The following is a 16,717-nucleotide window of genomic DNA, read 5'->3' on the forward strand; positions in this document are numbered from 1 at the left end:
GGTAGCCTAGTCGTGTTATTAAATAAACATATTGCATCTGCACATTTGTGGTGCATAGACTCGAGTAGAATCTGTGGGTCAATCAACTTCATCACGATTTCATTTCGAACATCCTCACAAGTACAAAAGCTGCTGTCCTGAAACGAGAGAACCACACAGTAAAATAATGTATTCAAATAAAACCCTTCAATACAGGCTACTGAGTTATTTGAACATTTTGCTTTAGAAGTTGCTTCATTTTGCTTAAGTAACGTTTTGTCGAACAACGTACTGTCTCCATGAAAAGGTATCAAATTGTGGAATTCTCATCTGCATTTATCTGTGTAAAAAGATTCAATGTAATAAATGGTATTGTCATATCAGGGAAGACATTTCAAGAATTCAGACACATTTATTGACTGTCCGAAAATTATATTTCTAAAGTAATCCAGGTTACTTTTGTTACATGACAGAGACAGAAGAGGTTCAGCAAATCTCTTTCTCAGTGACCTAAAATGATATATGCAGTTCAAACCATCTCTCTCTGTTGGGAAAAATAAAATGGATGTAAATTAATGTGCTATACAATCATTCCCATTGAATATTTTTTTCCACTGAGAATAAGTGTGAGACACTGAAAAAGCACAGAGACGCAGTAAAAATCAACAACACACATTTTCAATATGCAATTTTGTTCACAGGTTATTCAAGCAGAAATGTAATACAGTTCAGTTCAACATAGGCACAAAAGGCACATACAAAATATAAATATTAATTTATAATAATAAAAAACAATAAATTATGCATTTAAATATAATAAATAGACTAACAGGGTCCCACGTGATTGTTTGCATTCTTTATAAACTGTTAAGGGCGTAGCTTCTGAGATGAGTCCGGATGATCAGTGCATCTTTGCCTTAAAAATATCCAATCTTTGCAAGTGATGTTTCGTCTCTTTCCTGATGAGCTCCCACGCCTGCGCACTGTAGTTCTGAAATACAAAGGAACATGTAAATATCAGTGGTGTGGACTTTCTGGTCATATAATGATCATATTGTCTTGAACAACAAAGGGCTGGTGCCATATGTAATAATAATAATTATAATAATAATTAATAATGTATTAAGCTTCTCAGAGTAGGAGTGCTGATTAAGGATCAGTTTTGCATTTCAGATCACTATGAATAAGGACAGAGGCCTGACACTAGATCAGCACTTCTCTGAGATGCTTAATACATATGGCCCTAAAACCCCAAAAGTGTTACAAAACTGCTCCTGCTTAGCCTAGTTTATATTCATTTGATTAGATGTATTAAACACGTTGCCACCCGAAAACAAACTCACCATTTTTCTCAGAACCTTCCTATTCAACTTCTTGAAGTAGCGATTCAGCCTCCTCTCAGGTTTCTTGGCAGGTGATACCTGTTGGACAAAATTAAAACATTAGCCTTCCACTGAACATAATAGCCCACAGATTCTCACTTGTACAGTTAATAGTCTACACCTAAAACAGGGCCCTCCAACCCTGTTCCTGAAGAGATACGGTCATTTAGGTTTCCACTACAATCCTCATCTAGCCCAGCCGATTAATTAGCTGGTTGATAAACTGAAGCAGGTTAGTTACAACTGGAGCGAAAACCTACACGAGGGTAGCTCTCCATGAACAGGGTTGGAGAGCCCTGACCGAAACAGGGACCATACTTTAAATAGAACCGTAACTTACACAGGATTTAAGGTTCTCAAACTGGCGTTCGAGAATGTTGAGGAAATCGTCCAGCTTTTTCTTGTCCCAGGTGACAGCCTTCATATTCCCATCAAACAGTTTTGTGATTTGATAGATGGTCTCGTTCCGGAATCTGACTTGGTCCTCAAACTACACGTGCACATGGAAAAAGAAGATTAGAAACAGTATAGGCTTCCGTTATGCCGTCAATATAACATTGGGTCAAGACCGCTATACTAAAGCATATCAGAACATGAAAAGTTAAAATTCTAGTTTTTACCTCGGCGTCATCTATGCGTCGGTATAGTGATGCGGGGAAAAAGACAGGGGCCTCCTGCTCTGTGATGTCTCCTCCCTGGAATACAACGAATATAATATTTTAAGTCACGTGTCTAAAAGTATAGCTTATACTGCAAGGACAGTATAGGCCTAATGTATATATCCTCTCGTGATCGCTCTGTCATTATAGCCGCTATAGCGTCCTTTTACTATGGCTACTCACATATAGATTACAGTCTTCTAACACAAAGGCTAAACATGAAACACAATACTATTTTGATAGGTTGGTTGTTTTGCTGTCCTTAATACATGCATTCAGTCTCCTTTTACAGTGTGCTGATAACTCACCATCTGGTCCAGCAGGGAAAGGTATTCTGCGCTCAAGAGGCCGTAGTGGTGTCGAATCCAGTCACAACAATGACACACGCTCTGCATACTGCAAATAATAAGAAAAATACACGTCCAGCTCTCTTTTGTGTACATTGTAAATAGAAGTTTGCTTCGCTCTTAGTTTTCCAGTTGAGTTTGAACATTTTGGCTCTGTTAAGGAGTTTTATTTGGAGATGGGAAAGCGAAAATTGTACGGAGAATTTCCCTGATCAACCTACAGGAGGCGGGGACTTTAACTTTCCAGAATCTAGCACATGCAGGCAAAGGAATTCCATGCCTTGTCCGACTTCTGAACGACCAAATGCCAGCGTTGAATGATAGTTTAACCACAACAATATAGGTTATTTTATTTAGATATAGACTATTCGCGAGAATGAGCTGTACGCGAGCTTTTAACTGCCATTAACTTCGCCTGAACCGCAAAAAAATACAAAATACAAAAAAGGCTAATACAATATCGTCGAAGTCGACATAAACCCCCAAATTATGACATTTACCCACATAATAAGTACATTTTGTGGGTTTCGTTACCAAGTTAGTCCGAAATATTGTTTCGCTGCGGTCTGACAAGTCCTCAATGTTGCGCTTCAAATGAAAAGTGGAAAGGAGATGTCTGCGTCTCTCAACTTTTAATTTCAACAATGATGTATCCAACTTTTACCTGCTGGTGATGCAATTTTGACGAGCAATGACAACATGATTTATTGGCACTTTGTCCTTTTCTTTTCAAAGGAAAAATGAAAAATTATATTTATTTTTTATTTAACCTTTATTTAACCAAGTAGGCTAGTTGAGAACAAGTTCTCATGTACAACTGCGACCCGGCCAAGATAAAGCATAGCAGTGTGAACAGACAACACATATTTACCATACACTGAGTGTATAAATCATTAGGTGCACCTTCCTAATATTGAGTTGCACCCGCCAAGGCTAGGTTTCACTGCTGGTCTCAGATCCCTTCATCACTTTCTCTTAGCCTAGACTTTCTCCGTGCTTTGTCTGTCTGTCTGTCTGTCTGTCGGTCTGTCGGTCTGTCGGTCGGTCGGTCTGTCGGTCGGTCGGTCTTACCCAATGCTCTTTCACCTGGGAAGCGTAACATGAGCCTGATACAACATTGTAGCCACAATTCACCGTTTTTTCCAAAATGAATAATTAGACAAAACAGACAATATTTATAATACGTCTTGGTGATTCAATAGTTAATAGTTACATTTAAGTTTTAAGTTAAAACACTATTTGTTTTGCTCAGAGTCTGTCAGTAACTCTATCAGAGGCAGATTATCTTCTCTTTTTGGCTGCTTCTGATGACGTTTGCATATATTGACAATAGAATCTCGAAACTATGCTGGTCTTCTTTTGTCCTTTATTATATATATATATATATGTATTATTATATCCTTATCTATGAATATGTTTTATTAGTAGCAGTAATAATTAGTAAATGGCACCATGTAAAGTTCTATTTGGACCCAATTTTGGTTCAGGGAGGAAGGTTCTATATTTGGTTTAGTGAAAGAGTGTAAACATATTAATGGAATCATTCTGTAAACATATTGTTTCATAAAAAGTGGCAATGTAAACAAATTACTTTGGTAAACACAGGATACATGCTTCTTGTTGTTTTTACTTTTCCATTTCATATCAATTACATTGATATAACTTTTTACTCTAGAACATTCAAAGTGAAAAATATAACCAATCATACATATTCATTGTTGACACATGCATTTGATAAATGTTATTCACAATTACAGTATCAAGACCTTGAAATCCCCAAAAATATCCAGTACAAAGACAGAAGGAGACAAGAGAGAACAGTCTGAACATTTAAATAAAGATTACAGAGCAATGTGAAAAGGTCTACATTCTACAAGCTTTCTCATAGCATAAGAAAAGCATGTTTCTCTTTGAGGTTGAAGAGAAAGTCTCACACTCTTGGAGCTCAGATGCAAAAATGTAATACCAACGTTTCGACAGCCAAGCTGTCTTCATCAGGGTATACCCTGTCGAAACGTTGGTATTACATTTTTGCATCTGAGCTCCAAGAGTGTGCGGCTCTCTTTTATTTTCAAGTTTCTACTCCGCTAGCCAGCACCTCGACTTAATAGGTGTGCGTTTCTTTTTCTTCTAAAGAGAAAGTCTCCCCACATTTTCAAGTTTTGGCTTGACAACCTTGTCACCATTGCTTGACCCTATGAAATAAAACCAAATGAAGACAGTTAATTAGTATTACAGTTTACATAATGTTATCCTAATGTGCATCTAAAACTAGAATGATGGTACAAAGATTTTAATTATTTTAATAATTTCCTCATTTAGCCACAAATGCAGAAATTACTTTTCTGTCTTTGAAACCGGTCCACCACTTGGGTTCCTCCTCCTGAAGTTTCAAGTTGAGTTCTATAGGTAATGAACAAGCCAATATTGATCCTACAGTGACAGCTTAAAGTGAATTGATTTCATCAAAGTGTTAGTGTTGGTTAGTTATAATTTTACTGGTGAGATTATTGAAAGAATGATGTGAAATAAAAACAGGCAATTGTAAAAAAAAACGGATCTTTCCTCCCAACAGCTAAAGGTCCTGAAGATTCTGCACATGTGCAGGGGCCCCCAACTCCACACAGTCTCCTCTACATTCATAGAGAACAGGCTAGCCTACTGTGGATAATGGTGCTCATTTAATAAAGTTAGATCAAAGCTGAATCTATTTCTGCAAGATCACATAATGATCGTTTTCTACATAACAGAACCAAATATAATAGCGTGGTATAACGTTACTGTAAGACAACAAGAAAAACTCCACCGAATTTCTCATGAAATTTAAGGACGATTGTGCTGCTAGGCAACATATGTGCTTTGATTGAAACTAAACAGGTAGGCTATGCTACCGTTTGTTAACACCCTCTGCTCTACAATTCACTCATTGTACGTCATTTAAAACAACACTATAGGCTACTACGAAACTGTAGCCTACAACTCAAGAAAGTCTAAATGCATATCCTCATGAAACTGATTGAGATCAAATTGGAGGTATGCAGATTCTGCATGACGTTTCACTGGAACCATTTGAAGAGTTGTTATTTACAATTGACTGTGAAAAATGTGAAAGGAGGTTCACCATGAGTAGAGCAGGTACAGTGCGCAAAGTTGAGGATCATGCACCTGCGCAGGAGCCCCGGGACCCCCAGCCACCTGGAAGCAGTGTCCAAAAAAATACGTATCTGCAGCCAAGGCCGATGTAAAAAATATTTGCCAACTGATACTTCAGGTTTTCTAAATGGGTTTCCTCCCAAATTGACAAATTATTGTCTTTAGTTGATTTTAAATGACAACCTTCCAAACTCGTTTATTATGATCTATTACATTATGGCATAATTCTACTATTGTATTACTTTGCATCATTGTCAGTGACATAATTTTATTTTGAAGGCTAACCGCAAAGTTTACTGTTGTGGCTAATCCTTATTGTGTCTATCTTCACATAGATGGGTCAGACCACCATGAATAAAAAAGAACTGTCTTATAAATTAGGATTATTTTAGATGATGACACTTAGCTGTATAGTTAACTATCTAACTATAGCTACTGAAAAATATTATGTCGTTTGGCTATTTTTTGGGGGGAAGAACATTGTTTGCATCCATCAGCTAGCTAGCTTTTTTTATGACCAGCACTGTAGGTGCGCGAGACAACTTTAACAGCATCAGAGCATACCTATCGAAGAATCGTTGTGACATATGTAATACGACTGATAGTGTAATCAGTGTGTAATAACTACGTAAAAATGTATGAACGCGTTAAAATATTATGTGACAAGTAGTCATATTCAGGTCCTGATTGGTGAACAAGCTTATTTGACACGGCAAATAGTGTTATTTGACACGTTATAATGCGCATCAATTTGGGCACACAGAATAGTGGACTGGAGCAATTTAAGTTATTCACCATATCTAAGAGCAGATCTATGCTCAGATCGCTCAGTCTGCCCAACCGCGTCCACCTGCACGGATGGGATGCTGCAGTGTCGAGCAGAACAGAGTCAGACCGACGCACATCCATTTCAAACCATGTTTCTTTTGATAGAACTTGAGAGCAACTGACATTATAAATGTTTAACAACCTATAATCTTTATTCGATATGATACCTACATTGTTGAAGTATAAAACCAAGTATCGCTCCATGAAGATATAAAACAATTATTTGTTTTGAAGTAGTTTGCATTGTTCAGGCTTTTGCTTCACTTTATAAGCCCACATTTTCAGTGAGTGATTCTTAATTATTATATTGTGAAATTAATCAGATGAATATAATGCAAGTGAACAGTTTTCATACATGTCTATGTAAAGAATTGCATTGGAGCCATGCATTTCATGATAAAAGTAAGCAGATATTTAGCGGGACATAATTGAATATGAAAAACGAATAACTGTAACACAATGGTGCAGGTCTCTGTGTTATTAAATGAGGGCCATGTTCAATATAAATATGCTGAAATTGTGCATATTGCACACCACACTTTTCACATTCTGTGTCGGGTTAGCAAGATCCGTTGTTTCAAATGACATTTCACAGAGACCACATTTTGCTCACACATTATGTCTGTTAACTCTCTTTTAATCATATTGCAGTGCAATCTAAACATATGTCTGTTCAGTGTTTGTAAAACACACCTTTGAAATGTAAATGCATGTTATTAATAGAGAGACTGATAGTGCTGAATGAAGGCTAAAGATCGACCATTTTCCCTCACTGCTTGTGAAATCACTGTGCACCCGTTCAGTCTATTCGGCTAAAATTGTTCCGATTACGGTATTATTAGTGGATCGCAATTCCAAAGAGTGGGTTGGAACCATAGAATTAGGATTTCGAATAATTTAATAGGATCTCTATAGTAGGAAATTAATTCGTATAGGAACTCTAAGTACAACGTTCAAAACAGGTCCGCCATGTCCAATGCTAAAACACAATTCACTGAAAAAAAGGATTTTCAATATAACCACATTTTGAGAAGATATATTTGACTTGATTTTAGGGCTTTCCTTAATTGATTCGTAGGCTAAAGCAGTAAATGTATTGCCATCCATATGTTCTGAGCATGTTTAACACAAATATGAATGTTCACACATCGACAGACTTGGCTACAGAATGAGCACTCCGATTAACAATATTTAAAACTATAGAAATGTTTATTAACTTAACATTTGATGAAGAGCAAAATATTTTCAAATAGATTAATCAATAAATTCATGAATAGGCATGTATAAAAAATAACCTTTGTTAAATAAATAAATAAATACATGTATAAATAATACTGCTGTTTGACGTTGCACATTACATGATTGTAGAATAGTAGGCTTTTAAAATCAAACACAACTGTAAAAAAGTTCTGCAAGTTCAAATTCATGTTCTGTTGGCCCACAGCAGGCTATCAGAGTTGTGTTCCAGAATGAACTGTAGGCTGTACAGGAGCTCTTTTCGAACCACTTCCCAGGCGCAGTAACTGAAATTCTGTGAAAATACAAATAAACTGTTAGCGCAATGTAGGGTAATATTGTCCAATGTAGAGATTTTAACAAAAACATGGTCTATTTGTGTTTAACCTATAGTCTACCTTTTCGTTTAGGACTCCTGCAATGTTCCCAAAGTACGTCTTCAGTCCTTCTGTCCTGATGAGATAATCACTGGTATCCACACTGCCCATCATCTGCCAGAAAGAAAAAGGCAGGCGATGAATAATAATAAAAATGCCACAATACCACAATTAAACAGTTAACCTATCTGTGTTGGCATAGTAACTCACACATTTGCTCTCTTCAATCTGGCGGTATACAATATTCTGAAAATTCTCCAACTTCTGTTGGTCCCACTTAGTAGGCAGGTCGCCAGCTCCAAACAATGTGTCGATGTTCTTCAATGTCTCATAAATAGCCATAGCACCACTGCTGCTCAACTGAAACGGACAACAACAATAATTTCAAATAACATAAATGGCAGTTTAAAGTTTTCTACTTTCTTATCCTAACGGCTGCAAATACTCTTTCATGCTGTAAAGAACACTTGGATGTACTCGCTTGCCCTTACCTGTGGCGCACCGGAGTTTGCAAATATGGTGGCTGGGAATGGCACGAAGACATTCTCCTGCAGGCACTCCAGAGGAAAATTACCCCCCTGAAAGTTAGAGAAAACACCACAATCACGTTGTGCTATTCAGTTAAACATAGTTGGATAATACTTCTCAAGACAAAAGTCATTTAATAAATGTACCATGTCTCTCAGTAGGTTGTGGGTTATTCGCACCAGCTGTCCTTGTAGCTGGCAAGGCATGGGCATGGAGCAAACTTGCGCGAGGCAGAGGAATGCGCTCATCCAAGTGACGGTCTGAAGAGTCATTCTTATTGTAGTTAGATGATCTGTAGCAGATGATCATTGTTAGTCGAATATAATCCTGAAAATAATTCATTATTTGTATCCTGAATCAATTATCAAATGATAGCATATTTTTTGACTCACCTGTTGCCAGTAAGTTGTAATTTTCCTCCAGTGAGAATGTGGTTTGTGTTCTGATCCCATATCTGCGGGTGAATTTAAATAGTGAGGATTGAAAGGATGTACAAAAAGTGAAAGGGTGTTTCGCTAAATTAGGAGTTAAAATTAATGAATTTGGGAAAGTTTTGCCTGGTGAACCGCAAGACCGGATTTCTCTTTTCGTGTGCTCCACCTCTCTCGGCATGTTTCGAGTGTTCCTTCATGGGAGGCAGGTTGAAAGAAAGTAACTCATAGCTGGTCTTGTGAAAGCTCTAACGTTTCTAAGAAAGACAGGTAGAACAACGACCCCTTAACTTCACAATGAATGCAATACACCTCTTCATGTCTTTATTTTACTAGGAAAGTCAGTTAAGAAAATATTGAACAAATAAACTAAAGTAAAACATTATAAAAAGAAACAAAATAAAATAACGAGGCTATAGACTGGGGGTACCAAATCAATGTCTGGGGGTAATTTGTTCATGTAGGTAGGGGTAAAGTTACTATGCACAGATAGTAAAGAGCGAGTGTCAGCAGTGTAAAAACAAATGGGCGGGGGGGGGGGGTCACCACGGCCATTTTATTAATTGTTCAGCAGTCTTGTGGCTTGGGGGTAGAAGCTGTTAATGAGCCTGGGTGTCTGAAGTCTTTGACCATTTTTTGGGCTTTCCTCTGACACCGCCTAGTATATAGGTCCTGGATGGCAGGAAGCTTGGCCCCGGCGATGTACTGGACCGTACGTAATACCCTCTGTAGCGCCTTACGGACAGATGCAGAGCAGTTGCCATACCAGGAAGTGATGCAAGCGGTTAGGATGATCTCTGCTGTAGAACTGTTTGAGGATCTGGGGACCCATGCCAAATATTTTAATTCTCCCGATGGGGATAATGGCCACTCTATGGAAAGGAGAGACTTACACGATATGATAATGCTCTCCCTTTTGCTCTACGACCCCCACAAGTGTCAAAGGACTTGTCTGATGTCGGTACCATCATTGTGCCAACTTCTGTTTGTAGGTCAAAACCGTTTGGACTACAAACTAATGTGACCCCACTGTGGAAAGGGGAGATTCTCGTTTTGCTCTGAACTCCCCATTAATGTCACAGGACTCATCTGAAGGTAACCAGTGCTGGTAAAAAAATGGAAGTATGGAGGGAGTTTTGTGCCTACCCCCCAAAAAAATATTTCTTGAGTGTTGTTTTTTTAAACAAGAAAGCTAAAACTGGTTTTGAGAAATGTTTAAAAATGAATTACAAATGTAAAACTGAAATAACACATTTACATAAGTATTAAGACCCTTTACTCAGTACGTTGTTGAAGCACCTTTGGCACCGATTACAGCCTCGAGTCTTCATGGGTATGACGCTACAGGCTTGGCACACCTGTATTTGGGGAGTTTCTCCCATTTTTCTCTGCAGATCCTCTCAAGATCTGTCAAGTTGGATGGGTAGCGTCGCTGCACAGCTATTTTCAGGTCTCTCCAGAGATGTTCAATCTGTTCAAGTCCAGGCTCTGGCTGGGCAATTCAAGGACATTCAGAGACTTGTCCTGAAGCCGCTCCTGCGTTGTCTTGGCTGTGTGGTTAGGGTCATTGTCCTGCTGGAAGGTGAACCTTCTCCCAAGTCTGAGGTCCTGAGCACTCTGGAGCAGGTTTTCATCAAGGATCTCTCGGTACTTTGCTCTGTTCATCATTCCCTCGATCCTGATTAGTCTCCTAGTCCCTGCTGCTGAAAAACAACCCCACCATGTGATGCTGCCACCACCATGCTTCACCGTAGGGATGGTGCCAGGTTTCCTCCAGAAGTGATGCTTGGCATTCAGGCCAAGAGTTCAAACTTGGTTTCATCAGATCAGATCATCTTGTTTCTCATGTTCTTACTCCAATAGGTGCCTTTTGGCAAACTCCAAGCAGACTGGCATGTGCCTTTTACTGGGGAGTGGCTTCTGTCTGGCCACTCTACCATAAATGCCTGATTGGTGGAGTGCTGCAGAGATAGTTGTCCTTCTGGAAGGTTCTTCCATCTCCAAAGAGGAACTCTGGAGCTCTGTCAGAGTGTCAGAGTGACATTTAAGTTCTTGGTCACCTTCATAACCAAGGGCTTTCTCTCCCGATTGCTCAGTTTGGCCGGGCGGCCAGCTCTAGGAAATGTCTATTTCTGCTATTTCTGTTTTTATTTTTAATACATTTGCAAAAATGCCTAAAAACTTGTTTTCACTTTGTCATTGGGGGGGTGTTATTTGTAGATCAATGATGATTGATTTTTAGAATAAGGTGTAATGTAACAAAGGTGTAATGTAACAATATATGGAAAAAGTCAAGGGGTCTGAATACTTTCCGAATGCACTGTATCAAACAACCTGACAATGATCCACATCATATGGGTAGAATTGAGGCCTTTCCCTCTCATGAAATACAAAGCAGTGTCCCTCTTGGTTCTCATTGGTGAAGACTGAACTCAAGTTAGGGGCCATGTCAGACTCTCCTTTACTACTTTGCCCAACATGTTATACCCCAGAGGTTGTAAATACACCCTTTTTAAGTTGATATAACTTGCATTATCACTATTGGGCTGTGAAAACCATAGCCTAAAGGCTTCAGACTGAGCATTTGTCACTGGAAATTGCTGATGACATTGAACATAGTTTAGGATTAGGTTATTTCATTCATTTCAGTCTCTCTATTCTGCCCTGGAATTGCGTTCCCATGCAAAACTAGACAGATAGCTAACAACTAAATCTTCAATAAAACTCCCAAGGCGTGACTTTTCTGAATATTGAAAACGTTTAAAGACAACACACATGCCAAGGTACCATGTATCTTGCATGATGCCAAACCAGACAGCCAATTACCATATGAGTTGCAACTAGCCAACTCGTTCATTACTCTAATAATGTGCAAACATCTCTGTACAACGACAAAGCATATTACACTAGAAACAGTAAGAAAACTACAGTATTGTATTTTTACAATTCGTTTTATGACGCACGAGCAAACTAATACAGCTGACGGCATACATGAAAGGCAAGGCAATTTGTGTGAGTAAATGCAACCAACTAACATTGCAAGCAATTCTATCAATAATAATATTATCATCACTAGCAATATGCTTGAATCTAATTTACAAATAAATATTTTCCGGTGCTGAAGCTTACAAGAAATAACTGCACTGAAAGAACAGCACGGTAGCGTTGCTTTTGCTGCCTCTGCGTGCAGAACGACTACTCTATTCTACTTCCAGTTTCCGTACAGTCTAAGCACCAGAAAGCTCCAATAGGGGGCGACAAACACCATGGAACACAATGAAAAGCAGTTTCAACCACCGTAATAAAATAATATGTTCCCTTCTCACAGGATGGTAGCACACTCCCCGCCTGGTATAAAGAAATTGTGCCATTATGAAATAAAACATGTATCAAGAAACAAATAATATCCTTTTATAAAAATGTATATTTTGTCTCTAGGATGCTTCTGAAAGAAGAACAACAATCTCTGAGTTCGGTCTCAGAAACACATTAGCAGCCTCTTGTTTGACAATTGTTTGTTCTACTTTCCTAACCTTTTTGTCAGTAATTTCTGAGGGCCTGACTGTCTTTCAATAAGACAACATCTCCCACTTTTACATTTGTCTTTTCTACGTCTCTGCAGCGTTGTCAGGTACTCCTGTCTTCATCTTTTCCAAAAGGTGTCAGCGATACACTGGACTTGTTCCACTGTTTTCCATTAAGGTCGTTCATGCTGAAGTATCCAGAAGGGGCTCAGGAAGTGCTGGTCTCTTGTGTCAGTTACATTGAGGGTGTGAGAATGGCAGGCATGTCAGGGTCGGTTAACATTGACGTGAGGGGTCTCGCATTGATTATTTCCATAAGAGTGCTCAAGACCTCATGTGTGAGATGAGTGGAGCCCGTCTGAAACAGCATGGCATTTGGCAACTCCAATGAGTCTCTTCCAAGAACAACGCATTTGAGACGAGTGTGGAGGATTAAACATTTAAGTACATCCCTTGTCTGAGAGGTATTTAGTCAGTTCTGAGTCATTTGTTTCGATTCCCAGTTCCTTGCAGGCACCTATGAAGTTTAAACCTCAATCAGAACATATCACTTTTGCTGGACCACGGGATAGAGAAAAAAACGCCTTAGCGCACTGATGAATCTGGATGTGGACATGGATTCGATGAGCTCAGTATGGACAGCTCTAGTAGACATACATGGAAAGAATACCGCCAAGCGCTTGGAGTCTGCACTACCACCTCTTTTATTATTTTTATTTCACCTTTATTTAACCAGGTAGGCCAGTTGAGAACAAGTTCTCCTTTCCAAATGCAACCTGGCCTGACCTCTAGTGCTACGAGTTATGACATTCCATGGTCCAAACACATCAAGTCCAACGCTGGTGAATGGTGGTTCAGATGTGAGTCTGTCTGCAAACTTTGAGGCAGGTGACACACTTGTGGATGATACCAGAGACCAGACGTTTGCTCCCAATAATCCAGAAGCCTGCTGCTCGAATAGCTCCATCTGAAAAATGACGGCCCTGGTGAGCCACTTGCTTGTTATAATGTCTTACCAGCAGAGTGGCAACATGATGTGATGATGAGAGGATGTTTTCCGTCTTGTGACATGTAAGCAGAGAATAAGCAGCCTCCCACCCTCAGCAATCCATCCTCATCATTCACTGGGTTCAGCTTTTTGAGTGTACATTATTTTAGGAACTCTTTCCCCTTTTCAAGGCATTTGAATTCCTTTTTGAAGAATTCATCTTGCACACAGTGAATGATTGCTGTTTTGGCTTGTGACAACTCACTTGTACTGCATGGTTTATTGCAGTCATGCCAGCCTCTGCAGTTGGTGTTGTCCGCACCTTCATGGAAGGATCTGGCAACATGAATGAGTCGTGCTGTGGCTCTATTGAGAGCTTTCCAGCTTGAGAACCTCTCAAAGCGATGAGGGGCGAGTTGAGATTCAGAAATCTTAGTGGCAAAGGCAGTGACGTCTGCTTGAATCTTTGCATCTGTTTGAGGCTCTACAAGGTCAAAATTGATTGTCTCAGACTCACTTGAGTTTGCTTGGGTCATGAAAGGTGGACATGAGAACCAACTGGTGTGCTTTAAGAGCGCAGCTAGTATGGGCCTGGTTGCATGGTCTGCTGGACTGCTGTTGGTGTTTACATAACACCACTGGATGGGTAGAATTCCTGATGTGAGTTACCCTATTGGCAACATACACATAGAATATTTTGGTGACATTGTGGATGTAACCGAGAACTATCTTACTGTTTGTGTAAAACTCTGATCAGTTCATACATCTCAACAGCTTGCACAGCCTCACACAGTTCTAGGCGTGGGATAGTGTTGGCCGGCTGAGTGGCCAATTTTGATTTCCCCAAGATAAATCCAACATGGCATTGACCTTTCAGAGTCAAGAACTCTCAGGTAGGCTACCACTCCTATGGCTACTGTCGAGGCATCCGAGAAGATGTGCAGCTCTCTTCTTTGAGTGGTAGACAAGGAGACTGGGGTGTTCATCCTGTACTCAGTTATGTTTTCTATCTGGGTAGTTGTCTTCATACCAGAGAAACCTTAAGTAATCTCTGTGATCCTCACGTACACCAAAACAGTAAGACATTTGTTACACATCTGCCATTAGTGCAATACAATCCTTGCGGAAGCGCATTAGGACGCCCAAGAGTGTGTTGTTTAATTAAGTCTGGACCACTGAGCAGAACGTTGTTAAGTGACACTCCTTGACACTTAGCATTGGAGTCAAACACTACTCTTGTTTGTTCAGGCTTTTGTGGATAGTGAACACCAAATATGGGCAGATACCAGTGTTCTTTGTCTCCATCTCGTGGTGGAGAAGGTTTAACTTGGTTGTTATCAGCATCTTTTGCATGAAGAATAAAATGTTGTTTCGTGTCAGGCTTTTTGTCAAAAGTCCTGCGAAGTGATGTGAGACGGTTCATGACCTGCATGGCCTATCGTCTGGCATCATGTCGCAGTCTATCAGAGTAGGGAGAGTGAGCTGCATGTGTCCGTCTACAGACTCCACCATGAAGTTGACGGCTCTCCTGCCTGAAGTCTCTGAACCCCAGAACAGGTCTTCATGGTATATGGAGCAGAGTTGTCATTGATGTTGAAGAGATTCAAAAACGCTGTCTTGACCAGAGATTTGTTGCTCTGTTCATCAAGCACTACAAAATGTTGACGACTCTCTATTGTCCCAGCTGGATAAGATTTGACTAGGCATATTTTTTACTAAAATACATTTTGATTTGTTTAACACTTTTTTGGTTACTACATGATTCCATATGTGTTATTTCAAAGTTGTGATGTCTTCACAGTTATTTCTGTCAGGCATAGGTGTATAGGTGGCAGGGAAGTCAGGCGCAGGAGAGTCAAACGGAGTGTAAAAATGGAGTCTTTTAATAAAGTCCACGTAACATACATAAACAAACATGGGTATGAGGACCCGACGCGCACCTTTACACCAAAAAACTACACTGACAATAAAACAATCTCTGACAAAGACATGAGGGGAAACAGAGGGTTAAATACACAACAGGTCATGAATGGGATTGAAAACAGGTGTGTGGGAAGACAAGACAAAACCAATGGAAGATGAAAAATGGATCAATGATGGCTCGAAGATCGGTGACGTCGAACGCCGAGCACCGCCCGAACAAGGCGAGGCAACGACTTCGGAAGAAGTCGTGACAATTTCACAATGTAGAATATAGTAAAAATAAAGAAAACCCTTAAAGAATATGTAAAGAAAGATAATTGTAGCCATAGGAAGAATAAATAAAGACAATTGTTTAATGTACTGTAGTCTCCACGAACTATGAAATGAGTTATGAAGAAAATTGTAAAGGCCTACTGTTGGCGACATGAGAAAAGGATCTTTCTAACTCCAAATACACCAGTATCCTAAAGAATTAAGAGAAAAAACAAGCATAGGAAAGGGTTTTGGCATAAATCAAATTAAAATAAACAATGTAAGGGTTATATTATTATATAATTATTTTGGTGACAACCTGGTTGATTAACAATATTTGGTGTTATCACGTTTGGTTTTTTATATAAGTATATATGGGACAACAAAAATGCAGTTGCTCATCAAGCATTGCTCAAATAACTTTGAAAAGATTGTTACAAAGTTTGACACCCGAAAAAGTTTGTTCCAATGAATGAAGTTGCACAATAATGTGTCTTTTCCTACGTATTAACTAGCACAAAATGTGTATCTTTTCACACAAATTAAGCCACACAAAAACCCACAAAAATACTTGAATATGCTAAATTATTCTCGTACATATTTGCACGAAATGAGTGTGACATCTTCAAAATGTAGGTAAAACTAGAATTGTGATTTCATGGATTATCCTTCCTTGCATCTATAGTTCTGTGACAGTAGTTATTTTTTTCAACCCCATCTCTCAGCTATTTACAAAAAGAGTGTTTGAGTGTGTGCTTTGGTTTAGTTTGAACTGCAGAGTTCCCCTTTAGAAAATCGGTCTATAAAAAAATGAATGCATAAAAGAATGAATGGATGAATGAAGGCATGCGTGAATAAATTATTTAAGTGAATGAAAACAATATGAGAATAGTTGTACGTATTTTTAATTAATTGTATTATAAATAAAACACGAATAAATAAATACATTGTGTATACATAAATATCCATCTACCAATATATATAAAATAAATAAATCAGCCATTCAGTCAATCGAGCAGCCGGCCAATCAGTCAGTCCGTATATATATCAGCCATCAATCTGTTAGCCAGCCTGAGGAATATGTCACGTCTCCAATGATGATTATGTGGC

General features: G+C 39.1%; 2 protein-coding genes across 2 annotated transcripts; both read right to left on the reverse strand.

Moving 5' to 3' along the window:
- Nucleotides 1-880: 880 nt before the first annotated feature.
- Nucleotides 881-2,463, reverse strand: LOC135555838 (interferon a3-like). The gene is made up of 5 exons (XM_064988599.1): nt 2,329-2,463; nt 1,982-2,056; nt 1,702-1,851; nt 1,323-1,400; nt 881-970 (listed from the first exon to the last, which is right to left on the reverse strand). Exons 1-5 carry the CDS (start codon nt 2,461-2,463, stop codon nt 881-883), a joined length of 528 nt encoding a protein of 175 aa, XP_064844671.1.
- Nucleotides 2,464-7,771: 5,308 nt separating this feature from the next.
- Nucleotides 7,772-8,761, reverse strand: LOC135555048 (interferon beta-like). Its single transcript, XM_064987416.1, has 5 exons — nt 8,636-8,761; nt 8,453-8,539; nt 8,172-8,321; nt 7,983-8,075; nt 7,772-7,879 (listed from the first exon to the last, which is right to left on the reverse strand). The coding sequence occupies exons 1-5, from the start codon at nt 8,759-8,761 to the stop codon at nt 7,772-7,774; spliced, it is 564 nt and encodes a 187-aa protein (XP_064843488.1).
- Nucleotides 8,762-16,717: the final 7,956 nt, after the last annotated feature.

This window comes from Oncorhynchus masou, chromosome 15 (genome assembly GCF_036934945.1).
Source record: "Oncorhynchus masou masou isolate Uvic2021 chromosome 15, UVic_Omas_1.1, whole genome shotgun sequence".
NCBI classification, from domain to species: Eukaryota; Metazoa; Chordata; class Actinopteri; order Salmoniformes; family Salmonidae; genus Oncorhynchus; species Oncorhynchus masou.